Source organism: Urocitellus parryii, chromosome 7 (genome assembly GCF_045843805.1).
Source record: "Urocitellus parryii isolate mUroPar1 chromosome 7, mUroPar1.hap1, whole genome shotgun sequence".
NCBI classification, from domain to species: Eukaryota; Metazoa; Chordata; class Mammalia; order Rodentia; family Sciuridae; genus Urocitellus; species Urocitellus parryii.
This window is the reverse complement of record NC_135537.1, coordinates 141,586,049-141,613,045: the sequence shown is the minus strand read 5'-3', so window position 1 is coordinate 141,613,045 and position 26,997 is coordinate 141,586,049. Positions and strand designations below refer to the sequence as shown.

The window sequence follows — 26,997 nt, the reverse complement described above, 5'->3', positions numbered from 1 at the left end:
CTGCCGGAAACACTCTCTCCAACACCCTGCCTTCTTATCCTGGCACACTGAGATCACCACACTCTGATAATCATCAGGGACATGAACCCAGCGCCTACTGTGTGCAGTGTGGATGAGGAGGGTGAGGGCAACAAGAGACAGAGCTTCTGGCCAAACAGATGACACACAATTTCCTCCACAGCACAGCATGCCCCCTGCAGTGCATGCCCACACACACACATACAGACATGCACACACACACACACACAGACATGCACGCGCACACACCGCCACCTCCAGGCTGTAGTTCATCCTTCCCTGCTTGTACATTGTCCCCTGACACCTCGTGGCTAAGTTAGACTCCTCTAAGCCTTGGCCTGGTTGCCCTCTCCTCCAGGTGTCCTTGCACATTCGAATTTTGGCTCACTCCATGTCTTTAGGCCTCAGTTTTCCCTTCTGTAAAAAAAGGAATAGTTAATACCTAACGCATGGTGTAGTTTTACAGGCAATGAAATAGTTCACTAACAAGCCTGTACTGAATGCTGAACAAATGTTAGCATTTCAATTTCTGTACCCTTAGCACCGAGCACATAGTGCATAGTTGGTGGCAAATATTTGTTAGGTAGGTGGCTAGATGAGTGATATATGAAGGGATCAAGTATATCTTCAAAATAAGAGACAATCTTTGATGGTCTCCCATGGCAGTGGGGGGTAGGGTGGGGCCACCAGGAAGAACCTGAAAGAAACTAATCTTTATTGTCCATCTACCACACATCAACGCTCAACATACACAAATTGTCTAATTGGAGCCTCGCAAGAGGAAGAAATTATTGCAGAATGAGGAAGAGACTCTTCTGAGAGTCAAGCCAGCAGATCAGTGTCACACAGTGACTCTGAAATTTTCAGGACAGGTGAGTTTGACAATTTCCTTGACACCTGGAAGGAGGGGAAGGGCTTGCTCCAAGCCTCTCCATCTCAGACTGGCAGCTCCAGGAGGGCAGGGTGCCTCCGTAGGTGGGTCTGAGGGACCCCACTCCAGGCCTGTGTCAATTGCTCAGCTGAGAATTGGCTTTTGGGGAAGAAAGGCAGGCTGGGCCGGGAGGACTTGGGTTCTTGCTGGAGACGCTCCAAGCACCCTTCTTGTGACAGCCCTTGTCCTTCTCAGTGACAGCCCTCGGCAGCTTCTGTAAACAGGAGCTAACTCTGGACTTAAGTTCTAGAAGGAATCTGAAGCTTTTATTCCTTGGCCTTTCCCCCTTCCTGTCTTTGCAAAGTCTTCCTGATCTTTCCTCCTCCAGTAAGTCCCTCCTCCTTACTCCCACCTCCTGGCTCCAAAAACACTGTGATTGCCAGGGTAGGTCAATGGTTAACACTCAACTGGCTTTATATAAGCCTGCCCCGGGCCACCTACTGGCTGTGCCTTCTGTTTGGTCTTTCAGTTCCTTGGCTCCTGGAGACTGTGGCTCTGGCAGCTCCAGTTGGTCCACACCATGGCCACCTGCTGGCAGGGCCTGTGGGCCTATCGCTCCTATCTGATTGTGTTGCTTCTGCCCATCCTTCTGCTGCCTCTGCCCATCCTCGTTCCCAGTAAGGTAAGGACTTGGGGTTCTGGGCACAGAAAGCTCCAGGGGAGGCAGGGGAGGGTCTGTCTGGGCCAGGGTGGGACATCCTTAGGACCCAGCATAGCCTGCTCATCTCCTCTACCCTGGAAGTGTCATTACAACCTCCTGGTCCTCCTGAGGGCTGATGTCCAAGAGGTCAAAGGGGGCTTTTGCTTGGTACCCAGAAGTAGAAGTCCTTGTGAATCAATCAGGTGCATTTGAAATCTGCTGCTTTGGGGAACAGGAAGCCAATCCTGTCTGTAAAGGAGATGCAGGAGGAGGCCGATGGAGTCCATCTGCCTACCACGTGCCACCCAAGTCCCTGCACTGGGCTCTTTGGGGGCCGGGGGTGGGGGGTGGAGGACAGGAAGAGGGAGGTGGGTGGTGGAGGGAAGGAAGGAAAGTAGGAGAAAGCTGACCTCAGGTAGTCTGTACCTTCACAGGTGTAAATAAAAAGAGAAGTTGACCTATAACCTCAAGGGCTAGGTCTGCTGAGGAGGGGAATGGGAAGAGGGGAACCCCTGTCAATGCACACAGTCGGGGCACAGGGTCCCTGCCTCCTTCCCCAGCCCCAGCAGAAGTGATAATTTCATCTCATTCATTTGAGCCCCCACCTCATGGCCTGCACCCTGTACCTACTAACCCCAATCCCCATGTTATGAAGCAACTCCTAACCTCCCATTTTACAGATGGGGAAAGTAGAGTCATTTACTCAAAAGTCCCAGGACAGATCCTGGTTTCATGGAACCAGGTTTTTGTACCCTTTCGAGTTCCTCTGTAGGTTAAGAAATGCAGAATTATGAATCTAAAATTAGCCTGCTGACCTAAGAGCCAAATTTCCTCTCAGGTCAAAGCCAACGATGTCTCTGTTGGGAATCTATCCGATGCATTTTTCAAATAGGCAAGTGTGATAACTCACCATCACCACCCTGGGGGAAGCACAACCCAGAAAGATCCAGTAATTTTCCCAAGGTCCCGCAGGAAAACCTGAACCTGTGCTAGAAACCAGGCTTTTGGATGGGAGTGCAGTGTGTCAGGAGGCCCAGCTGTCCCTTTAGTATAGCTGGTCCTGCCACCCACAGCTGGCCCAGACACTGCCTACCCTGTCCTAATTCTGAGGAGGCCCTGGGAACCCACTTGCAAAGACTTTTGCTCCTACAATTATCCTGTCTTCCCTGCCTGGTCAATTTCTCCCCCACTGCCTGATCTCTCTCTCTCCCATCAGCACACAAACATCCCATAATATCTCTCATCTTGAACAGACAAAACCCCTCCCTCATCCCATCTCCAGACACTCCTTCCTCTGTTCTCTCTCACAACAGCAGACCCAAAGACCCTGCCTACACCACACCTGCACTTTCTTCATTGACTGGCTCCCAGCTCCAGGGACCCAGGTCCCCACCAGCTTCCATGGCACCAAACAAACCCCACAGTCCACCTGCACCTTTCTCTACCCTTTAGCAACTTCCATCTTAGCCAGTCACCCTTCTCTTTGTCACCATCATCGCTGGCTTCTGTGACACCTTCTGGTTTTCCTTTCACCTTTCCTGGCTCCTCCTCCATCTGATGCTGGAGGCTTGAGGTTTCCCAGGGTCCCCTCCAGCCCCTCCCCTTCCCCTCCCTCTCCGCCCCCCCAGGTGACCTTATGGTGTCTCACATGCTTTTAAAAGCGTCTCTATGCTGAGTCCCTGGTCTGTACATTTGTATTCTTCAACTAACCCTGATGGCCTCCCTACTTGAATATATCTCTGCATGTAGCCTACACGTCTCCAGATCCAGATCAAAACCCTGAGTGCCCACCTTCTCCAGCAGGGTCTTCCCTCAGTCTTACCAAGAAATGATTCAACCTGCTCCTTCATTGTGCTGAGCCAAAAACTCAGGGTCCCTGTCTCCTCCCCCAGCCCCAACAGAAGTGATAATTTCATCTCATTCATTTGAGTCACCCCAGAGGGCTCACCGTCCATGTCCACACACACCAGCAGGCCCTGTGTACCCACTGTCCCCAAAACACCACAGATGCACCCGACTTTATGATGTGGTAACCTCCAATGAACTCCACCTAGGTTGAACTATTGCCAAGCTGAAAACGCACTTCATGAACCCAACCTACCACCCATCCTGGTTTAGCGACACCGTGGAACCGGGGTGTACACCCTCATAACTGTGTGGCTGACTGGCAGCGGTGTCTCACTGACACTGCCCTGTATCACCCAAGGGGACCTGACCACATGTTGCTAGCCTAGGAAAGACCAAAATTCAAATCTTCCAGCATGGTTTCTGCCAAATATATGTCAATTTTGCACCAACATGAGTGGAAAATCATTAAATTGAACCATCATAAGTTGGGGACATCGGTACTCTGAATGGAATCCCAGGGTGGGGATGTTGTCATTTCTCACCTGTCCTACCCCTGCCTGGACCATTCTTCATCCATCCATTCTTGATCTCAAAACCTAAGATCATGTCACTAACCCTACAATCCCAAGTGGGCTTCCCATCAAACTTGGAATTAAATCCAAACCTCTCAGAATAAGCACCTTCCTGAGGCTCTGCCCCCTGCCAACCCCTCAGACTCCATGCCCTACCTCCTACATTCCACCTCCAGGTCACTCCTCGGTAGGTAGCGGTTCTAGTCTTCTCTCTGCCCCTCAGACTGCTCCGCCCTGCCTGGACCATTCTCCCAGGTGCCTCCACTTAAGACCATCTCAGAAAACCTCTCCGATCTTCCAGCAGCTCTTTATTACATACCCCTATTTTTGTTATAGAACATTCACTATCTGAAACATCTTTTGGTTTCCTTTTCTGCTTATCCTCTGACTTCCTGCACTAGAATGTAGGCCCCAGGCGGGCAGTAGCCTCATCTCGACCAGGGCAGAATCCCAGGGTCACAGAGCAGATGCTCAGAAAATACTTCTTGAGTGAAGAAATAAAGGTAGGAAGAGATGTGAGCAAAGAGAACCCTTTTCTGAATTCCCATTGAATCTCTGTTTTCTGTAATGAGTCTCTAAGGCTGTGGCCCCCAATGTGGGAAGGCGAAACCCCACACTAGGCTCAGACCTGCATCCAGAATAATAGTTGACATTTATTGAATATATTTGATGTGCTAGGCATTGAGCCAGGCACCTTAAAGCATTAGATCACTTATTTCTCACAAAAGCCTCAGTGTGACTATTGCCACATAAGTGGAGTTATTACTGTTATCTCCATTTTATAGACATGTAAACTGAGGCACAGGATGATAAAGCTATTTGCTTAAACTTCCAGCTAGAAAAAAAAAAAGTCTAGAATGAAACTTGGTCTTGGGGTCTCTGCCTGAGGCTGTTCACGGAGGCAGGGTGTTACCCGCATTGTGACCCCCTCCCAAGCCTTCCTCCTTCGAGCCCATCCAGCCAAACCTTCCACCATCTTCCTGTCCAGAGGTCTGTGGAGCACTTGCTCTGTGCCAGGGGTTCCAGAAAGGAATACAAAGGTTCTGTCCTCAAGCTCCTTACAGTCCAGAGACAGGCATTTATGCCACACAGAGATACAGCAAGAAGTCTGCAGAACTCAGAGGAGGGAGCAAATTCTTCCAATGGAATCGGGGGAGAATCTGAAGCAGGTGGTGTTTGGTGAGGTTCCGGTCAGAGGCAGATGTAGGGGGCAGGCCAGGTGGAGAGAAGGCCAGGAGGAAAAGTGCAGGGCTGGAGACAGCAGAAATGGCAGCAGAACCCTTAAATGCTGGTCCCCTCTGATGGTCCCTGCCAATCGGGGACAGTAGACTCTAAAGTTCTCCTGCACCCCCAGCCCTGCAGACAGAAGTACCCTCAGTGTGTGGTACCTTCCATTCATTCATTCGTGCATCCCTTCCCTTATGGGTGAAGCCAGGCCTGAGTGCCATGTGACGTGACGGGTACCATTTAGGTGCATGGAGGAGAGAATTTGACGAAACGGGCATTCCTCATGGGGGCATGAAGTAGGGAGACATATGGAAAGCACATGCTGTACAATCCATGGAAACACTAGAGCAGCTTTCGACTGTGACTCAGAGAGGGGCTGCTGTGCACGCAGGGAGGGCAGCCTCCTGAGGGGCAGACAGCAACCTGAGACCTGAATGGCAGGTAGGAGCCAGTCAAGCCCAGCTCTGGGTGAAGAGCATTCCGGGCAGAACATGCAGCAAGTACCAAGGGCTGAGGACAGGAGCGAGCTTAGCAAGGTGGCCTGAAGTGAGACAATCAGAGTGTTTAAGACAAGGTTAGAGATGGAGGGAGAGGTCAGCCAATGTCCTGCAAGGCCAGGGGAAGGAGCGGGGATCTTAGGCTATGGACCATGAATGGTAAATGATTGGCTCCAGGGTCAAAAGGCTAGTAAGTTAAGAGTCAAAAACATAGTTGGGTGTGGTGGTGCACACAGTTTGAGGCCAACCTGGGCAACTCAGCAAGACTCTGTTTCCAAATAAAAAAGAAAATGAGCTGGAGATGCAGCACAGTGGTAGAGGGACATCCCTGGTGGAGCAAAATTAAACAAATAAGAATTAAAAATAGCAAATGCCTCCTGAGACTCAAAGGGACCATCTGTAAAGACAGACTCCCAAAAATATTTTTAAAAAGAAAAAAAAAAGACAGTCTCCCTAGGGCACAGTATTGGGCAGACAAGAGCTCAGCAGAAATCATTATTGAGTTATAGTGAAAACAGAAGATGATGGAAGTTCTTCATCTGAATCACCCACACGCCTAGAAAAGACAAAAACAGGACATGGGGATATGGGCACGTTAATATCTGTGTAGAGAGCCTTCCTGCCAGCTATTCCTGAATCCCAAAGGGCACCGGACTCTCTAGATGACTCACTATGGACCGGAAGACTGTATGAGGAATTTGGACCCTCTATCTTTTGAGACTCTCTGGCTCTCGGTGGATGAAAGCAGAGTCCAGAAAACAAAGTATGCATTTTGGAATCAGATAAGATGTGAATTCAAATATAGTCAAGACCACGTGCAGCCTGCAACCTCGCCAAGCCTCTCCACCCCTCTCACCTCTAAGGGGCTGTTTCTTGTGAAGATGAGACAACACATCCTTCACACCCAGAGTGCCCACCTCCCGGCTTCGTCACCTCCAGCTCCCTCCACGCTCTGCCTCTTGTTGCATTCCGGGTCCCCCAGGAAACACCAACGGGCCTCAGGCTCCATATATATGCCTCACTTCTCCACAGTTCTCTTCTGATGGGCTATTGTCCACTTGAGGGCCTCAGATGTTCCCACCTGTGAAACAGGAAGGCACATCTGGCCATCCCCTCAGAGTGGCAGCTATGGTCCCCAAGGGCAGATGCAAGCAAGCAGCACCTGGGGCTGTGCGGAGACGGGTTCCCTCAGTCTCTAGGGTACCTGAAAGTAGCACTAGAAGAAGGAGCCAGCCTCCAAGGCCAGGGGGAATCCCTGGAGTAGAGAGAGAAGGTTCCCCAACTCGGACTTTGCCCCCAGATTGCTAAACCACATCCCTGGTTATCAGCGGCTCCAAGGTGAAAGCCAGGAATGGAAAAGAAGGAACAATTTTCAAGAGCCACATTTCCTGGATGTAATCCAGCGAGGCCCAGGGCTGTGGTGAGGATCAAATTCGCGGGGGAGTGTGGGAATGCTGTGTTCATGTGGCCCCGGCTTAGCTTGCGTTGGCTCTTTACTGGACACAGAAAGCCTGGCTGTGGCTCAAACTGTGATGTCAGTTTCCCCCGGCCTTTGTTATTTCTGACACTCAGAAATCCATTGTCTTAGTCCCGGCTAAGGGACTAAGACTAAGGGGCTAAGGCAGTTGGATCATTGGAGCCCAGGAGTTCAAAGCCTGCCTGAGCAACATGGTGAGACCTGATCTCCAAAAAGAAAGAAAGGAAGGAGGAAAGAAATTCCATCCTCTCTCAGAGCAGAAGATGATACAACAAAGTCCTTTGCATAGGGGGCAGAAATAAACAGAGTCCACCCAAGTGAGAAAGGATTGGAGGAGCCAGCCTTCATCGCCTGCGTTTGCAGAGCCCCGGGATGGGCAGGGAGGGGAATGGGAACACTTCTGAACCACAGGAGGAAAGGGCCAGCTTCAGGTGTGCCCAGCAGGGAGGCTGTGAGCACGGGGAGCCGATGGCGGGCTAAGTAGAGCAGGGTACCCCCCAGACTGGTCAGGAGAGCATATTTGGCTTTCTGGGGGTTGGGCAGAGTTGGAAGTGGGAGAAGGATGTGGTGGGGGGGGGGAGCAAAACCAAGGGGAGTTGGCAATCTGAACAAATCTCAACTGTTGAGGGCCACCTGCTGCTGGAGTTGCGGTTTGGCTTCTGGGCAGGTTGCTGTGGAGACAGTGGGACGCATTTTTATAAGTGAATCGACCATTGTCCCCTTTGTCTATTCAGTCCTCAAAGGTATTAGGCATTTGACATCTGCCTGGAAAGGATGTCATCCTGCCAGCATTTCTTTTTTTCTTTTCATAATTTAATAGCTGGATTCCAATACGGTCATCTCTTTATAGGCCTATCTGTTTTACTTATTGCATTTTAAAAACTTGTTCTAGGGCTGGGGCTGGGGGAGCTCAGTAGTACAGCACTTGCCTAGCATGTGTGAGGCACTGGGTTTGATTCTTAGCACTGCATATCAATAAATAAAAAAAATAAAGGGCTATTGACAACTAAAATATATATTTAAAGGAAAAGAAAAACTTGTTCTAAGGAATTTGAAGTCTTCATCAAGCTGCCAAGGGGGGTCCTGGTACCCAAAACAGGTTAAGAACCCCCAAATCGGAGAACTCGTGTGTAATTTTATTTTGTTTTGTACCAGGGATTGAACCCAGGGCCTCACACATGCTAGATGAGCACTCTACCACTGAGCCACAGTCCCAATTCTTTTTGTTTGGCTTTGAGACAGGGTCTTACTAAGTTGTCCAGGCTGGTCTTGAATTTAGCCATCCTCCTGCCTCAGCCTCCTGAGTAGCTGGAATCACAGATGTGCACCACTGTGCCTGGCCACTGACACTCAGTTTTTTCTCTTTTCTTTCTTTCTTTTTTTTTCTTTTTTTGTTCTGTTTCGTGTTTTTGTTTTTGATACTGGGGGCCTCACGCCTCACACATGCTAACCACATGCCTTACCACTGATCTACACCTCCAGTCCCTGTGTAATCTTTTAATAAAACACCAGCCTCACCATTTCACTCTATCTGCTTTAAAGCCTTCAAAGAACTCAGGCTTTTATCTTTCCAATAAAGTCCTAGGTCAGCACATCGGGTTCTTTCCAAGTATACACCCTTCCAGGAATGGATCTGGATCTTTTCTGCCGTGTTCTGTTCCCTCTGTGCTTACCCCCTCACCCCAACCCCTCTTGCCTACCAACCGAACTCCTACTCATCCCTCAGCACCCACTCAGCAACCCCTTTCTTGAACCCCCTCTTCAGCCCAAATGGAAGGAGACTCAGGGAGGAAGCCCTTCTCCTCTGGGCACCCACCCTTCTCATCTCTCCTTTACAGTGGTGCTTAGCAGGATGCCACCCTGTGCCCCACCTGGCTTCTGAGCCCTAGGTACGCTCATTGCCAGCCGCATCCCCACTTGCAGGGGCAGAGGGCCAGCAGGAGAGGCCTGCTGTGTGCCAGTCCATACCCACCCTGGGTTAACCTTCAATCACCAGGAGAAGTAAGCTGTGACACCTTGAGTCTGTGGGTGTATTTGCTTCTGCCTGACAGTCACAGCCCGTGATATCCGCATTCTTTGACCTTGCCCACATCAGCCACTCACCCAGGGTCCAGAGTCTGCCCTGGATTCTCTGGTGCATTCATTTCCATCTGTGCTCATGCATCCTGATTCCCTGCAGTCCAGGAGCATGTTGCTCCCCCAACGCCAGCCTTGTTATTTGGTCAGGGGATGCAATGCCTTATAACCTATTTCTGCACATTCACATCTGTTATTCCTTTACTTTTTTTACTCTCCCAGTCAGGTCAGTGTTTCTCTTATTTCTATTTGTAACTATATAAAGGGGATACATGTGTGTACAGCTGGAAAGGCTGTGTATTTCTTAGAAAAAAAAAACAAAAGAAAAGAAAGTCAAGAGAGGTTAAGTAATTTGTCCAAAAATACACAGTAATAAAGCTGGGCCTTGGCACTGAGGTTTTTTTGTTTTGTTTTTTGTTTTTGACTCCCAATGTGTGCTTTCCCATTGGAAAAGAAGCATGCTGTCAGCCTTAGGGGCACAACTGGGCCTGACAAATGTCTCTCTCCCGAGGGCCTGGATTCATTCACTCAGTCATTCAGGATGCTAGCTCTATTGCAAAGATGCCAGGCTCCATGCTGGAATGAGCAGAAAGGGGCTCAGACCCCAGAGGGCACAGCCTAGCAACAAAAATTGATGTTTATCATTTAGTTCATAAAACAATGTTGATTATAGGCTGCGATAACCACTGTGCAGAAGAGGTATCAGAACTTAGAGTGTAAAAAATGGGGAATCTACCTCAGCCTGGAAGCCAAGTTTCCCTGGAGAAGGAAGATTTGAGCTGAGATCTTAAGCCTGAGTAGAGGGGCTGGGGATATAGCTCAGTAACAGAGTGCCTGCCCGGCATGCATGAGGCCTTGGGTTCAATTCCCAGTTCTACAAGAAAGAAAAAAAAAAAGGTTGTAGATATCAACTAAACTAGGTGAAGTAGGGAGACAAGTAGGCCTTGATGTACAAAGGCCCTGTGGCCAGAGAGAGGATGGAGGGACTCAAAGAGGACCAGTGTGGCCAGAGCAGAGACAGCAAGGAGGGAAGTTTTAAGGCCCACGGCCCACAGGGATGGGGATGTGGCTCAGTGGTAGAGAGTGAAAGCATGTGCGAGGCACTAAGTTCAATCACCAGTACCAAGGAGGGCGGAAAAAAAGACAGGAGGCAGAGACCAGTCCTGAACTTTGGTACCTGAAAGCAGCAGGAGCCAAGGTGAGAGGCTGTGTGCTGAGGGAGAGGGATGCAAATTAAATAGATTTGTGCCTTGAGATCACTGGATCCAGCAAGGAGAAGTGATTTCAGGGACAAGAGAGCAAACAGACAGATGGATGAGGAGACTTTTACAGGAGTCTTGGGGACAGAGGCGGGGACAGAGGCGGGGCCTTAGATCAGACTAGAGGCCCACATTGAAGAAAAAATAAAATACATGGGAGTGTGTGAGGGGCTGAACCAGCCAGACCCAGGGAGGGTGCTTGTGGAGTGAGTGGCTGATGAACAGGCCAGAGGCCCAACTCATTCCCCCCACCCAGTCCCAGGGCCTCCAGCAGCAGGGACTGTATGGAGGTGGGGACAAGGGGGTATGAACAGGGCTATGAACCTCCAAGGATGGGGAGAAGCACAAGTGGGAAAGGAGGAGCCAAGGCCAACAAAGAAGGGAAGGGAGAGACCCAGAGACTGTGCTCCTGTCCTCGGGAGCTGAGAGACAGACACTGGGCTGGGATGTGGCTCAGGGGCAGAGCGCTTGCCTAGCATGTGTGAGGCCCTGCACTCAGAGGATAAATGCTCATATGCTACAACTGAGGAACAACTATCCTGGCACCGGGAAGCAGGAGGCAGTGACAGGCAGAAGCAAGAGCAGCAACCCCCAGGAGAAGACTCTTCTCCACTGGTTTCTGAGCTCCAGGGGAGGAGGCTGCAGGCAGCAGTATAGGGCTGTTCCTTGCACAACTCCAAATGTGAACAGAGCCCTTGAACTCGTGTAGTTTATCAGTCCTGGCGAGCAGCTGGCCATAGGCTACCAGCTGAACTTGGCCAGCTCAAGTTCCATAAAGCCAGGCTGCAAGGCAGAGAACACCAGGCCTGGAGGACAGGCTAATCCTGAATTCCCACCTCTAGGGCAGAGGAAACTGACCTTGAAATCAGACATGTACGGGACCAAGAAGAAAGGATCCCCAGTGCTCTGTCCTTCAGGGGTGCACAAGGGGCCATTACCTGACCCAAGGGGACTCTCAGAATACTGTCAGCTCCCCGACCTTCGAGCCCAGATTCTCCCAGCTTAACAGGCACCGCGGAGCCTCGCTGAGTCTCTGCTTCCCTCCTCCAATAAACAATGTATGGAGATATATTCTGAGATAACTACAACAACTGATCTGGGCAAGTATTCAATATCCGACAGCCACAATAAAATATTAGTAAGAGCTGGGCACACCTATAGTCCCAGCTATATGGGAGGCTGAGGCAGGAGGATTGCTTGAGTACAGGAATTACAGGCCAGTCTGGGGAACATGGCAAATCTCTGTCTCAAAAAAAAGCAAGAAAGAAATGAAAAAAGAAAAAAAAAGTCTGTAATAAAGTCACCAATAATACTATAAACAGTGCTTGTAATCCCAGCTTCTCAGGAGGCTGGAGGGTCACAAATTTGAGGCCAGCCTGGGCAATTTAGCAAAATCCCATCTCAAAATTTAAAAAAAAAAGGGGGGGCTGGGGAAGTAGCTCAGTGCTTGCCCAGCATGTGTAAAACCCTGAGTTGGATCCCCTGTACTGCAAAAAGAAAAGAAAAAGTTAACAGCATGGGCTGGGCACAGTGGAGCATGCCTGTAATCCCAGCAGCTCAGGAGGTGGAGGTAGGAGGATCACAAGTTCAAAGCCAGCCTCAGCAACAGCGAGGCACTAAGCAACTCAGTGAGACCCTGTCTCTAAAGAAAATACAAAATAGGGCTGGGGTGTGGCTCAGTTGTTAAGCGCCCCTGGAATCAATCCCCAGTACCAAAAAAAAAAAAAAGAAATAAAATAAATAGCATCGCTGTGCCTTGATTTATGATGGGATTATGTTCCAATAAACCTGACATAAATTGAAAGCATCTCAAGTTGAAAAAGCATTTAATACATCTAACTTATAAAACGTCGGAACTTAGCCTCACCTGCCTTGAATGTGCTCAGAACACTTCCATTAGACTACAGCTGAGCAAAATTGTCTAACACGAAACCTATTTTGTATTAAGAGTGTTGAATTGTTCATGTAATTATTAAATACTGCACTGAGAGTGAGATGCAGGACCGTAGTGTGGGCACTCACCACTGATGAATGGTTAATAGTTGATGTACAGGAAAGCAGAGCTTCTGCTGAATGCTTATCCCCCACCCCCGCCCCTTTTCTTTTTCCTATACTAGGAATTGAACCCAAGGCCTCTTGCATGCTAAGCAAGGGCTCTGCTCCTGAGCTCCATCCCCAGCCCTTTTGTTGTTAATTAGTTTTGGAGGATTTGGTTGATTTGTTGATTGAGACAGGGTTTCCCTAAATTGCCCAGGCTGGCCTCGAACTTGGTGATTTTTCCTTCCTCAGCCTCCCAAAGGGCTGAGATGACAGGCATGCACCACCACTCCCAGCTGCTTATCACTTTTACAGCATTATAAAGTTGAAAAATTATAAACCAAACCATTTGTAAACCAAGGACAGTCTGTACTGGGACTTTGTGACTTATGTTCATAGCCTGGTTGGATACTAATGAATAGATGGATTAGTTTCTCGCATCTAATTTCATAGATCCTCAGAATTCCATGCCCCATGATCCAAGAAGAACAAGTCAGCAAATAATGCTATGGCTTAACAGACTGCCCTGGAGGCCGGGTGGCGACACAGGGCCAAAGCCACCAGGGTCAGGGAAGGCTTCAGGATAGAATATGAGACAGGTTTTAGAGAGGTACCCGGCACAGTTGTAAAAAGAGAGGGAGTGGGGATGTGTGCCTCAGTGGTAGAGCACGTGTCTGGCATGCATGAGGCCCTGGGTTCAATCCCCAGTACTGCAAAATAAAAGGTGGGGGTGGGGGGAGTGGCAGAAAGGAACCACATGTTAAACATGCTGGAGGGTTGGGGATGTGGCTCAAGTGGTAGTGCGCTCTACCAGTGTGTGGGAGGCACTGGGTTCAATCCTTGGCACCACATAAAAATAAAATAAAGACTTTAAACCTGCTGGAGTCACAGGGGCAAATTTGACTATTAACAACTTCCTTTAGAGTGTGGAAATGGGGTCTCAAAAATGAAGCACCTTAGCCAGGCATGGTGGCAAGTACATGTAGTCCCAGCTACTCAGGAGGCTGAGGCAAGAGGATCACTGGAGTCCAGGAGTTTGAGGCCAATCTGGGCAATATAGTGAGACACACACCCCCAACTCAAAAAATAAATAAATAAATAAATAAAGTGACATGCCTTGACAGAGACAGGCAACAGAAGTGGCAGGTCCTGGAAAGATAGTTCTGTTTAGATACAGAGCCTCAGCTTATCCCCTCTACACCCCACCCGTCACAGGGAGGCTGAGGCTGAGGACACCTTCAAATGGGAGGCATTGAGTAGAAACTGGGCCCTAAGAACAAGATGGCCCAGTCTATTTGCTTTATATTTGTGCAATTTTTTTTTTTTTTTAGTTCTGTGGATGGAACCCAGGTGCATGCTGGGCAAGCACTCTACCACTGCGCTACATCCCCAGCCTTTTAATTTTTTGAAAATTTTGGTACAAGGTCTCACTGAGTCGTCCAGACTTACTCAGTCTCCCAGATAGCTGGTTGCGCCACCACGGTGGTGGCTTTGAGATATCTGCCTGATTTATTTTCACCTGTCTCTTATCAAATGGGGACAATAGCCAGCACCTCACAGAGCATCTAAAGTGTGAGTTTTAAAAGCCTTTGAAGCACATACATCACTATGCCTGGCAGAGTGGTCTCACGGTTCCTCTGCAGAGCTTTTTCCTGGGATCAATGCAGTGGCAATTTGCCCCAGCTCTCCTCCTGCCTGTGGCCAGATAGTTCTAGCTGGGTGGGGGGAACACTAGGGTCCAGAGGGGTTGGTCTGCCCTTAGCCCAAGGGGAGGGTAAGTAACTGGCCAGCCAGTTACTGCAGGTAAGGAATCGGTTGGAGAAATACTTGCATCAGCAGAATCCCGCTGGGGGAGGTGAGGGGTGGATCTCTGGTCGAGGGTCAAGGGGCCCCACCCCTGAAGCTGATGGGTTGTGTCCAGACTGAGATGCGTGGAGGTTTAGTGCAAAGAGAGCCTGCTCGGCTCCACAGTGGGGCTGTGAGCAACTGTGCGGGCTGCATGCTATGGGACTCCAGGGAATCTTTACATGACTGCAAGCAAAGTGCTCTTGGGAAGCCCTGGGACTTAGGCAATCCAGATGCCCTATCCCATCCTGGCTCTGCCACTCCTTAGCTCTGGGACCTTGAGCAAGCCACTTCACTCTCGGAGCTCATCCATAAAGTGGGACTACCACACCCTCCTTAATGACTCTTGTTTGACACCCAGTTCTTGAGAGTTGTTCAATAAACAGCATCTTCCTTTTCCCCCAGGGAATCCCCTACCCCTACCCTAAGGGACCTTTGCCAAGCTTCAGGGTACTAAGGAGATAAGATGCCAAGGGGTGAGCCTAGGAGGGGAGAAGGAGAAGGACAGGGCAATTGGAACAGCTAAGAGAGGAGCCCTTCTCCCAGCCTGTGGTCCAACTAATCCCTGCAGGACGCCCCTTTCTTTGGCAAACAGGGCAGGTGCCTCCTTCCCTGGAGGCCTCCTCTGGCTAATGATTCCCCAGCCCTGGAAGAGGCTCTGTCAAGTAGGCTGGACCCTTGACTTCTGGGGCCAACTGTCTGGCCCTCATTCTGCTCCAGCTTAAGCTTGCTCCAGCTCAAACTTCTCTTGACTTGGAGGCCTTGGTGAGGGAAGAGAGGCTTCTGGTACCCAAAGACTATGCTTCAGGGTCTCCCCATAATTCCCTGAGCAACCTAGGGATGGGGAAAACTTTCAGGGGATCTATAAATGTGAACATGCCTCTGGAGTTGTGGGATGCAGCCGCCAGATCAGGGTTGCTGCAAAGAAGACCACCCACCCGCCCAGAACAAGATTCGCTCCAAAGCCTGCTGGGTCCTGGGCTCTAAGGATTCAGATGCCACAAAACTGACTCTGTCCTCCTGGGGCTTGCCTCCTAGCAGAGGAGACACGAATCATACAAATAAAAACATTCTCACAGGTTGTGATAAGAGATAGGGAAGGGACCTGGCAGGGGCCCACATCACCCAGGTCCCACTTCTTCCTCTGTCAGCCCCCGTTTCATCTCAGGACCTTAACCTGGGGTCCTCTGTGGCTGGATGGGGCCTGACAGCCAACTCCAGTCTCTTCAGTATGACTGGGTGATAATGTCTGGGCCGCCAAGGTCAAAGACAAGGTGGTGAGTGCCTTGTTTTATTTTCTCATTTCTATCTGAAACTGAGACCTTGGGTTTGGGACTCATGGGTTTTGCAGGCTCCCCACCCGCCATGATGTTATGGATTACTTGGTTTCTCTTGGGGACAGAAGGGGACGCACCCCTGCCCCCTCCATCAGCTCTGCTGCTCCCCTCCCGCCCACAGGAAGCCTACTGCGCCTACACCATCATCCTCATGGCGCTCTTCTGGTGCACCGAGGCTCTGCCCCTGGCCGTCACTGCCTTCTTCCCCATCATCCTGTTCCCCATGATGGGTATCCTGGATGCCTCTGAGGTGAGCCCCACCCATCCATCCATAGGAGGAAGGGATCCCAGGGAGAGGACAAGGGTTTGTCAAGAGCCCTGGTAACCAAGGGAGCCTCACGGCAGGCGGTGTGCTGCTTGACAGGCCAGAGAAGAGTGAGAGAGGAACTAGGGAGAGGCCAAGGAGGGCATTCTAGAAATGTGTGTGGCTGATGTGGAAAGATCATTAAAAGTGAGAGTGACGAGATCTGCCAAGGAGGTTGAAGGAGGTTGAAGGCCTGGTGCAGGAAAAGGGCCCTGAGAATCCGTAAATCCTCATTATCCACAAGGGCTCCAGGACCTCATGATACCCAAGTCCCAGGATGCTCCAGTCCCTTATACAAAATGGCATAGTGTTTGCATATAACATATGCACATCCTCCTTATATTTTCAGTTTGTCTCTAGATTACTTATAATACCTAAATCAATGTCAATAGTTGTTCTGCTCTATTGTTTAGAGAATAATGATGGGGTGGGGTATAGATGAGCTTTTTTTTAAAAAAAAAATGTTTTCCATTCAAGGTTGGTGCAGAACCCACAGATAGAGAGGGCGGGCTTTATACTCCTGGTTCAGAGGTTCTTGAACATGAAAGAGCACCAGAAACCCCTGGAGGGCTGGGTCCGCCCCTGAGTTTCTGATTTAGTAGGTGAGAGTGGTTTCATTTCTAGCAAGTTGCATTTGATGGTGAGGATGGTGAGTTCATCTGATGGCCACTTGTAGAAAACCACTGCTCTGCTTTCTAGAAAGAGCATAAAATTATTTTTATTTCCCAATCCATGGCTTGAACGATGAACAGGATCAGGCTAGATTGTCGCCCAGTCATCCTGAGGGGACAAAGAGTGAGTTTGGCAAGAACTGGGGAACCTGGTTAATATCAAATGGCAGATAATCCAAAGGCCGTTTCCATTTAGTCCCGAAAGCTCAGGGGAGAGCCAGTCTGCAGGGACGTTAGTGACCTGCACCCTAAAAGCACAGGAGCATCGTGGGAGACCCCAGGTCTAGCTGTGGTTTCAGTCCCATCCCTGCCCACCAGGTCTGCATCGAGTACCTCAATGACACTAACGTCCTGTTCATCGGGGGGCTGTTCGTGGCCATCGCTGTGGAGCACTGGAACCTGCACAAACGCATTGCCCTCCGTGTGCTCCTCCTCATGGGGGTGCGGCCGGCCCTGTGAGTTCCCACAAACCAGGACAGGAGAACAGGGGTCGGGCGGCGCTCAGGGCTCCCAGTCCCTGAAGGGGAGCTGGAATGACAATGTGTCCACCTGCTTGTCCTTAGGCTACTCCTGGGCTTCATGCTGGTCACTGCCTTCCTGTCCATGTGGATCAGCAACACAGCCACCACGGCCATGATGGTGCCCATTGCGCATGCGGTCCTGGAGCAGCTGCATGGCACACCCAAGGACATCGAGGAGGGGAGTGACAACCCTACCTTCGAGCTCCAGGAACCAAATTCCAAGAAGGAGGTGACCAAGCTTGGTGAGAGAGAAGAGACAGGCCCTACCCCAACCACTCAGTTCTTGGGGGAAGATCTGAGAGGCCGTCCTTCCCCAAGGGTGGTCATCTTGGAGCCTTTGTGGAGAGAAGAGGGAAGTGAGAGGCACAGTGACCAGCTTGATCGGGATTACCTGGAACTTTCCTGGTTTTACAATCCCAAGACCCATGGGCTAGGGGTGGAGATCAGTGGTAGAGCCGCTCAAGCCCTGGTTTGATCCCTAGTACTGCAATGAAGTTTTCAAAATAAAATAAAATAGGAATACCCTCAGCCAGTCCTGGGCAATCCAAGAGGCATGGTCACCCTAGGAGAAGAGAGCTGGAGCCTGGGTGGGCAGGCAGTGCCCTAGGCGCCATCCCTGCCTTGTTTGGATAATCCTCTTCTCTTCTCTGTGCCTCAGTTCCCTCTCTCAAGAGAGGATGGACCAGATGGTGTCTAAAGGTACTCTCAGCCTGAGGCTCCAGGGAATTCTGGGCCCACTCAGACCTAGGAACAGCTTCTGTCCTCCTCCCAGCCCAGGTCTAGGCTGTCCACTGACAAGGTACCCTGGGGGCCATGGAGCCTCAACCATGTTCCCCGAAGCTGTCCCTATGCCTGCCCCAACCTGAACTTTCCCTTATTCCTCAGATAATGGGCAAGCCACCCCTGTCACCGCTGCTCCTTCAAAGCCGAAAATACAGAAAACCCAGGAAGAGATCCGCTTCACACAGTGCATGAGCCTGTGCGTCTGCTACTCGGCCAGCATCGGGGGCATCGCCACACTGACTGGCACCACACCCAACCTAGTGCTGCAAGGCCAGGTCTCCTCGTGAGTGACGGAGGGCAGGAGGCATGACAGGGCTGGGGTAGGGGAGGCCTGAGCCCTCCCTGGGAGGCAATTGGGGCTGGGCAGTTGCTATGGCAATGTCACACAGCAGCCTATGTCCCCTTCAGGATCTTCCCCGAAAACCCTAACGTGGTGAACTTTGCCTCCTGGTTCGGCTTTGCCTTCCCCACCATGGTCATCTTGCTGATTCTGTCTTGGCTTTGGCTTCAGATCCTCTTCCTGGGTTTCAAGTAAGTGGCGGAGTGAATAAGAGATGTCCAGGTCTTTGTCTGTACCCCTGGGAGCTTCTGGTGGGGTCCAGATGTGAAAAATGACAGAGCCCTTGATAAGGCTCTTTCTCCCAAGGCCCCTCGGTGCACTTGACCTCCTATTTGAGGGAATTGCTTGGTGGATGATGTTACCTAAGTTGGTAGATGAGCACTGTCTTGAGGGTGGTCGCCACTAGATTTTTCAGTTCTGGGATTGAAAACTAGGTCTCCTGATGCCCAGACCAGGCCCCTTCCCCTAATGCTCCACAGTCCTTGGATAAGTGCTTAAGGAACATGACAATTGTAGAAGCCTGTATTATGTTCCTACCGCATGCTTGGAGCCTGTGCTAAGTGCTGAGAATATTGATGGGCATTTGGCAAATCCTTGATGGATGATGATATGGTGGAGACCATGACAGAGGGTGAAGTGCTTCAGGTAGTGGATATTCTAAGATGCTTCTCAAAGAGACAATGTCTGAGCCCACTCTTGCAGGACCAAAATAAGTCAAGTAGAGAACAGATCAACACATTCCAAAGCATAGAGGCAAGAAAGAGCCTGTGCATTTGGAGGGACTCTGGCTCTGTGGGTCTGAAACACAAAAAAGAAAAGGGGCGGTGGGGGGAGTATCAGGACACAAAACTCAAGAATCGGGCAGGGGAAGATTGCAGAAGATACTGTGAGCCACGTGAAGATTTGAGGACTTGTTCTTGAGGTCAAGAGTAATAAGGTTGCATTCCTATTTGCAACCCTGAGTTACTCCTAGTCACTTTTGGGGTTATATGTTGAAAATCCTTGGAGACCCTGATAAGACTCAGTTGGAATTGAGTCTGGGATTGATTAGTGATGTCTACTGTGCATACAGCACAGGAGTGGTGGTATCAGTGCTACTGTGGTCTGAGTTATTTGCCCTGCCTTCCCAGGCAGAGGGGAGCCATTGCAAGTTTGTAAGCATCATTGCTATACTTTCAGCAAATCACTTGTTCACATTTGAGGAGGTTGGATTAAGGTGGGGGGCTGGTACAAGGCAAGGTGGTAGTTGAAGAGATCAGCACAGTGCCAGGCACCATGGGGAAGTCAAAGATGAGTAAAGCATGCTCTTTGCCCTTGAAGAACTCATAGTCCAGAAGGCAAGTGAGATTTACCCAGTAAAAAGTTAAATGTCAACACAAGTTATATAAGCAGTGCAAGGAAACAGGCCATAGCCTCCTGTGCCACTGAGGACAATTCCAGTGGGGCTCAGGCTGGCAGGGGACACCCAGAGGCCAGCAGGAGAATTTTCTGAGAGGCTTGTGAAGGAGGGGAGCTGTGAGTCAGCACCGGGAGGAGACAGAGGGTCCAAGCCACTAGGTCCTACTAGGCCAGCCAAAGAGATCCCTTGGAGGAAGGAAATCAACAGGGCAGGTGGAGCAGGGACAAGCACAAGTCAACCTGCTCCCCCTGGTAAGCCATGGTCCCCTCTGAGTCTTCTGCTCTTCTCCAGAACCATCAGTAGAGTAAGGGCTAGTGGAGTGACCCCAAAATGACTTCTCTGGGCTTCAGTCTTCACATCATAGATACTCCGAGCCCCTGGCTCCCTGCCTGGTATAGGGCCTCACGAGCTGTTCCTGCCCTCTGCCTACAGCTTCCGGAAGAATTTTGGCTTTGGAGAACAGGAAAATGAGCGAAAGGACGCAGCCTTCCAAGTCATCCATAGAGAGCACAAGCTGCTGGGCCCCATGAGCTTTGCAGAAAAGGCTGTCACCATCCTCTTTGTGGCCCTGGTGCTGCTGTGGTTCACACGAGAGCCGGGTTTCTTTAAAGGCTGGGGTAACCTAGCTTTTCCTAATGACAAGGGCGAAAGGTGAGAGCTGTTGGGGAGGAGGAGACATATCTGAGGCTTAATGCTGGGAGGTGAGGGAAGGGAGCAGAGTCCCCAGTGCAGAACACAAGGTCACTCTTGGGGTGGGGGGTGGAGGACAGAGGCTTCTCTCTACCACCCCTCCACCCTGTGAATCTGAGCAGTCTTGAGTCACAAAGTCTGTCCTCCTTGCCCCACCCACAGCATGGCCTCCGATGGGACAGTGGCCATCTTCATCAGCATAATTATGTTCATCATGCCCTCCAAGATCCCAGGGCTGACCCAGAACCCAGGTAAGCACCTGGACTGGGCAAGAAAGGGTCTCTGGTCAGCCCCTGCCTGCAGGCATGTAATGCACCTTTGGCAGGAGTCAACAAAACCCAGAGAGGTTGGGGTGACTTGCCAAGGGCACAGGGACTCAGGAAGGAAGTTGGAACATTATAGAACTGAGGGATTCCCTCCTGCATGCACTAAGCTCTGAAGGGACCCACTCAGGAGCCCCCAAGTGGAGGCCGGTTGGCTCTGGGTGACCCATCCTTCTCTGCTTGGGGAGTAGAAAAACCAGGGAGGCTGAAGGCCCCTCCCGCCCTCCTCAACTGGAAGACAGTGAGCCAGAAGATGCCCTGGAATATCCTGTTCTTGCTGGGTGGTGGCTTTGCCCTGGCCAAAGGCAGTGAGGTGAGAGACCCGCGAGCCCCCTCCCCAGGCTGTTTGAGGGAAACCCTGTGGGAGGGAGAGAGAGGCCTGCTTGTGCCCTCCAAAAGGCAGACATGATCCCCACTTAGGAGCCCAGCAGTGGGCAGCAAGTTTGCAGAAGCTAGAGGGACATGGGTGGTGGTCCCATCCACGGAAAGAAAGAAGAAACACGAGCCCCAGCGACCTCTCCCCACTGGAATCCTCAGGGAGAGAGACTCTTCACTGGTGGGTGGGGCCTGCTCTGGGCCATGAATTCCACCTCCACCCGCCCCTTATGGTTGGCCAGGCATTGACAGTCTGCCGGTTGCTGCCACCAGGGGGCGCCATGATCACACCAGGCCAGGCGGTGGGGACCAGGGCATCTTTCTCCAGAGCTTCCTTCTAAGAGGGAAATCCCAGAAACTGCACCTGGGCATCTGTTCTCGCTGAGCTCATTCACTGCAGACAGGAGGCAGCTGCCCCAGGTCAGGGATCGGTGCTTGGGGCTCCTGGGTCTGTGGTTAGTTCGTCCATCCACCGTGTCCAGCACTGCGCTTCAGACGGCAGCACGGAATGAGGCAAAGTCCCAGCTCCCTGTGCGCCCCGTGCAGTGCGCTTCCAGGCTGGCATTACGGATGTGGGCGGGACAAGATCTGGGAGCTCTTCTCGCCCTGTGGATTGCCCATCCTTCTGTCCCCCTCTTCCCAGCCCTCCCCCTACTCTCCCTTCGTGTCAGGAGTAAGGTTCCCTCAGCCCCAACCCACCAGGCTGGAGGGGGCAGGGAGAAGGCTGAATTGGCCCAGTGACCCCCTGAGAGGAGTCAGGAAGCAGGGGTAAATGGGGTGAAGGCTTTTCCCCCCGCCAAGTCCCAGATTTTCTGAGGACCCTTCCTCCTAGTTTCTCATCTGGCCCTTCTCCCCTCCCCTCATTGTTCCTCAAGAGCAGCAGAAGGGACCTCTTGATTCTAGGTGGCTCCTGTCTTCCCCTCAGAGTCATTTTTCACTCTGAAGACCTTGGGGATGTGGCAGGAGTAGGATCCTCCCAGAGCCCCCAGCAGAGGGCAGGGGGCACCCCGGGGCAGCCCTGTCTCCTAACGCCACCCTCCTGCCTCCAGAAATCCGGACTGTCTGCGTGGCTGGGAGACAAACTGGCCCCGCTGCAGAGTATACCACCGCCCGCTACCGCCTTCCTCCTGTGTCTCCTGGTTGCCACCTTCACTGAGTGTGCCAGCAACGTGGCCACCACCACACTCTTCCTGCCCATCCTGGCCTCCATGGTGAGCTGGACCCCTCCCCCCAGGCACCCCTCCTGGCTGCCCCACCAGGGCTCTGCCTGCTGGGCACAGTGACCTGCCTTCACGCCTCCTCTTCTTTCCTGCAGAGGACCCCTGAGCTTTCACCCTTCTCCAGGTTCTTGGGCTCTCGGGCCACAAGGCCCTCTGGCCCCTGACTCACCCCCCTCCCTGGTGACATCACCCCTTGAATATCCTGATGGGGCTCAGAGGTGGCCTCGCCCACCTCCCTGCCCCAGCCCCTGTTCTGGTCATTCCAGAGGTGATGGGTAAAATTGCTCCCTGGAGCGTCCCCAGCCCCTTCCTCTCCAGGCGCGTTCCCACAGCCTTTGATGACACCTCCCGAGCCCCTTTGAGATCTGTTTTATGGGCCCCTCCCCTCACTACGCCCCACAGCACACTCATCCCCTCCAGGGAGGTCAAGGGGCCTTTCCCAGGTCACCCAGGGCTTTCTGGCAGAAGCGGTGGGTTATGACCAGAGAGTGTGCAGGGGCTTGGGGTTGTCCCCCAGGCCGGGGAAGCAGGAGAATTGGGGCCACAACCTTCCCTCTGGGATGGGGACCAAGCTCAGCTCTGCCCCACTGTCCCCTCTCCAGGCTCAGGCCATCTGCCTCCACCCGCTCTATGTCATGCTCCCCTGCACTCTGGCGGCCTCCCTGGCCTTCATGCTGCCCGTGGCCACCCCACCCAACGCCATCGTCTTCTCTTTCGGGGGCCTCAAAGTGTCAGATATGGTGAGTGGCAAGCAAGGCTGGAGGTCTCAGCACTCCTTCCGGCCCTATCTTTCCAACTTCTTGGGCCACAAAGAAGGCTGAAAGGCACTGAGAGTCTCCAAGCTGAGAGTGGGACCCTCGGGGGTGAGGGGACAGCAGGGGAGACTGGGGACAGGACCCCTCAGTTGGAACATCTTCAAGCACTTCCAGCCCTGGGCCATGAGAGAGGGAAGGAAATGGGGGACATGCGGAAGATCCAGAGGGCCTGGTGTACCCATACTAGGGAGATGAACTCAGAGAAAACAAGGCCCAGGTTTGCAGCTCATGAGGAGCCCCCTTTTCCCGGTTAGCCCTGGGAGTCAAGAAAATAGCAAGAAAGTTGCCAAGCCCTGCGGGCTAGATCACAAGAAGGACTTCCCAGAGTTTTGCTAATGGAAGGGCTCGGAGCACCCCTGGACACTTGAGAGGTACTTAATGGTGCTGCTCAGTATCTGCTTAGTTGAACTGGCTCTCCTCCCACCAGGCCCGGGCAGGATTCCTGCTCAACATCATCGGAGTGCTGACCATCACGCTAGCCATCAACAGCTGGGCCATCCCCATCTTTGACCTGCACACTTTCCCTTCCTGGGCCCACTCCAATACCACGACTCAATGCCTTCTCAACACCACCACGCCAGGCCCCTAGATTGGGGTGCCGCCTAGCCATGTCCAGGAAAATCCCACCCCGTCCCATTTCCTCTGAGCCAAGTGGGGACACTCCAAGTTCTAAGCCCTGGGCTGAAGACTGAGAGAAAGGCCCACGTCTACACAATCGAGTGTGCTTGTGAAGGTGTGTGCTCATCTCTAGTGTGTCAGAGGAAAGCGTGTGTATCTATGCATGCATGTGTGTGTGTGCCGGTGCGTGTGAGGATGGTGCTGTTGTGAGTGTGTCCGAGAGGGGTTTGTGTGCGTGTTTGGTGGTGCACACGTGTGTGTTCACAGAAAATACACCCTGCCCTTCTTTGTCTCCCCAGCTTAGTGACCAGACCCCTTTGCACTGTATTTATTGAAACTCAGGGTTGGAGTGGCCTGGGAGCAAGGCCTGTCTCAGGGACTGCTGGTCCAGCGTTCTGAGGTCTCCCCAGGCTCCCAGGTTTGGGGAGGGTTCAAATATTAGCTGATTAAAGTCTTTTTCAGTAGAGTCTGGGGTGTCTCTCACAGCGCTCTCTAGACTGCTCCACAACGCGGCGTGAGGATGGGGCCAGGCTGGAGATATGGCGGGAGGGGGCCTGGTCTCTGTCCTGCACGACGGCTCCCTTGACATCCCTCCCACCCACAGGAGAAGGTAATGGTCAGGCACCCCTGCCAGGGCCGATCGGAGTGGGCGCAGCCACCCAGGATAGCAGCACTGACATCACCAGGACTGCTAATTGGGAACTGCCAGTCCCTGCGTGTCTTTGGGAAAACCGGCCTCCCCGTTCCCAGAGCACTCCCTGAGCATTTACATAAAACTTCGGGCCCCTGCCAATTCCTCACCGACCCTTCCTCCAGCTGGAAAAACCGGTCCCACCAGATCAGAGGAGGCAGGCTGGCTGACCCATGCAGGGTGCCCAGAAAGATGGACCCTCACCCCAAATGGCACCCTGCAGCAAGAAGAATGTAGTGTAGACTCATAGGAACAGGCTCAAAACTGCCATGACCTTCTGAGTTCAGAACCTGACAACCTTGGATGATTCTGCTCTGGATTCCACACTTGCCCTCCTCTGCCACCCGACCCTGAACTCTCATAGGTTCCGGAGCTTTCATTTATCTGGCAAAGTGGGCATAGGCTAGGGAAGGATGATACCACAGCTAGCATCCATTCTAGGAGCTCCACATCCTTTCCTGGCTAGAAGTTCATCTTTGCATCTATCCTAAGTTCCTTCACTGTGGAGGGTGGTATGTAAGCCTTGAGCTCACCTGGATGGAAGTTTCTAGAGTTTCATCCACTTCCCTCCTGCTGCAGTGGTAAAGAGATATTTACCATCAGCCTCATGGTTGAATGGAAAAGGGAGCCGAGATATGAAAGGAGAAAGGATTTAATTCTGCACCCCCCCCTAGGCTGGGCTTTCACTGCATCTCCCCGGAGCCGCCGGGGGACTCATGGGCAGTGCAGCTAGGAGGGGGCTACTGTACAGGGGAGAACATGGCTGTCCCCAGGGGACAGAGGATCCTGACAGGACATGCCAGACTTCCAGGAGAGCAAGGAGTGTCAGGAGAGTGGCTCCGCCTCCCCCCGGCCCCCCAGGCTGGCATTCCTCAAACGTGAAGCACCGTCATAAATCACATCTCCTTCCCAGACCTGCACCAGGACCCCCCAAAGCCCCAGGCAACAGTCCCCTCACTGGGAACGGCCAGCCCCAGAATGGCGGGGGGCTCCCCCAGTAGCTTACCCACAATGCACTGGGTAAGCAGAAGCAGCCTCAGCTCCCCCCTACCGCCCGCGTCGCCCTGCCCCATAGCAAGGAGGACCCCCTGTTATTGCTATCTTCAGAACCTCGCTGAGGAATGGCTATCCAGCCCCAACTGGGAAAAAGGTTTCTCAGGGTGCATACCCCCGACCCAGTATTCTCAGCTCCATGTCCCCTTTAGTCCCGCTCAGAGAGACCTGGGTGTAGAGTGAGGTCACACAGCAATCCCAGGAGATGAGGAACAGCTGGCTCAGCCTTCTTGGGAGAGGTGGACCCAAGGCAAGCTGGGTCTAGAAGTTGACTGTGATGGGTGCGATCACCCTGTTCAGGGACCAAGTCTCCCTCTGATGCTTAGAAACCTCCCTCCTCAGCAGGCAAGAGGGCGGCCCGATGGCAGGAGGCACCTGTCGGGCTAATCACCGTCATTATCCAGGCAATAAAGCAGCACAGACTGGGCCAGCCTTTGAAAGAAGGGCCTGCCAGCCCAGGTCGGCTTGGACAGGTAGCCTAGCAGCTGGGCCTCTTCGGCACACACAATCAAGGTGGTGGCAGGTGAATGGGACATTGCTGGGACATGATCTCCCTGCCAGGTACCCACACCACATCATTGATGACGCCCTCCAGGAAGCAAGGGGCTTTGGGTGTCTCCTACCTCCAGACCTTGTGTGGTAGTGAGCTCCCTGTTGCTGGAGACCATCAATGAAGCTGAATCCAGAGGACAGCCTGCCTGATGGAGCAGTGTCCCCCATTCCCACGTGGAGCCTGGCACAGGGAATGTTGTATGAATGAACACATGGATGAGTGGATCAGAAGCAGAGAGGGTTTTCTGGCTCCCCGGTGGCGGGGGGGGGGGGGGGCGGGGAGGAGCTGGACACACAGCGCTCAAAGACCCTTTCCAGACTGTTCTATGTGGAGTACTATAAGACCTTAAGGCAGCGTTTGGTCTCTGGGCCAAAGTCACTTTAAGCTCAGAGATAGGCCTAGATTTCTGAGCCAACTCCTACTGTTGCCCCTGTTCCTTTTCCCTGAGGCCTTGGGAGTTTTCGTTTCTCACCCCTCCTCCTGCCCGCCCCACCAGCCAGGAGACAGCTATGGCAACCAGAGGGTTCAGGGAAGTGGCGCTCAAGCCCTGGCAGGAGAAGCCTGCAGGGTGCAGGATGTCAGGGAGGCTGGGAAACAGGTGGAAACAGGCTGATCCTACTCTAGTGTCCCTAGAGATTAGGGTCCTTAGCCCCAGGGGAGGCCCTTCTACTCTGGCCATGAGTTGTCCCTCTACCCCAGAGTCTCAGAGGGGAGGTTGCTCCCTGAAGAAGCAGAAGGTGGGTCAGAGCTGAGACAGGGGGAGCTCCTATGGGGTGCTAGCCTAGGGAGGGTGCCCCCTGAAGCCTCCATGCCAGACAAGGACTCAGAAGAGTTGCTCCTTATTTATTTACTTTTCATTCATTTTTGCAACACTGGG

General features: G+C 52.2%; 1 protein-coding gene across 2 annotated transcripts; it reads left to right on the top strand.

Moving 5' to 3' along the window:
• The first annotated feature begins 1,469 nt into the window (after positions 1-1,469).
• On the top strand, positions 1,470-23,794 carry Slc13a2 (solute carrier family 13 member 2). Of its 2 annotated transcripts, none has more exons than XM_026388950.2 (12): positions 1,470-1,571; positions 15,886-16,014; positions 17,058-17,194; positions 17,303-17,502; positions 18,146-18,326; positions 18,452-18,574; positions 20,215-20,433; positions 20,635-20,723; positions 20,987-21,108; positions 22,220-22,381; positions 22,993-23,130; positions 23,633-23,794. In XM_026388950.2, the coding sequence occupies exons 1-12, from the start codon at positions 1,470-1,472 to the stop codon at positions 23,792-23,794; spliced, it is 1,764 nt and encodes a 587-aa protein (XP_026244735.1). The 2 variants fall into 2 exon arrangements, with proteins under 2 accessions (XP_026244735.1, XP_026244736.1); XM_026388951.1 differs by having other exon boundaries at positions 15,886-16,015; positions 17,062-17,194.
• The last annotated feature ends 3,203 nt before the right edge of the window (positions 23,795-26,997 follow it).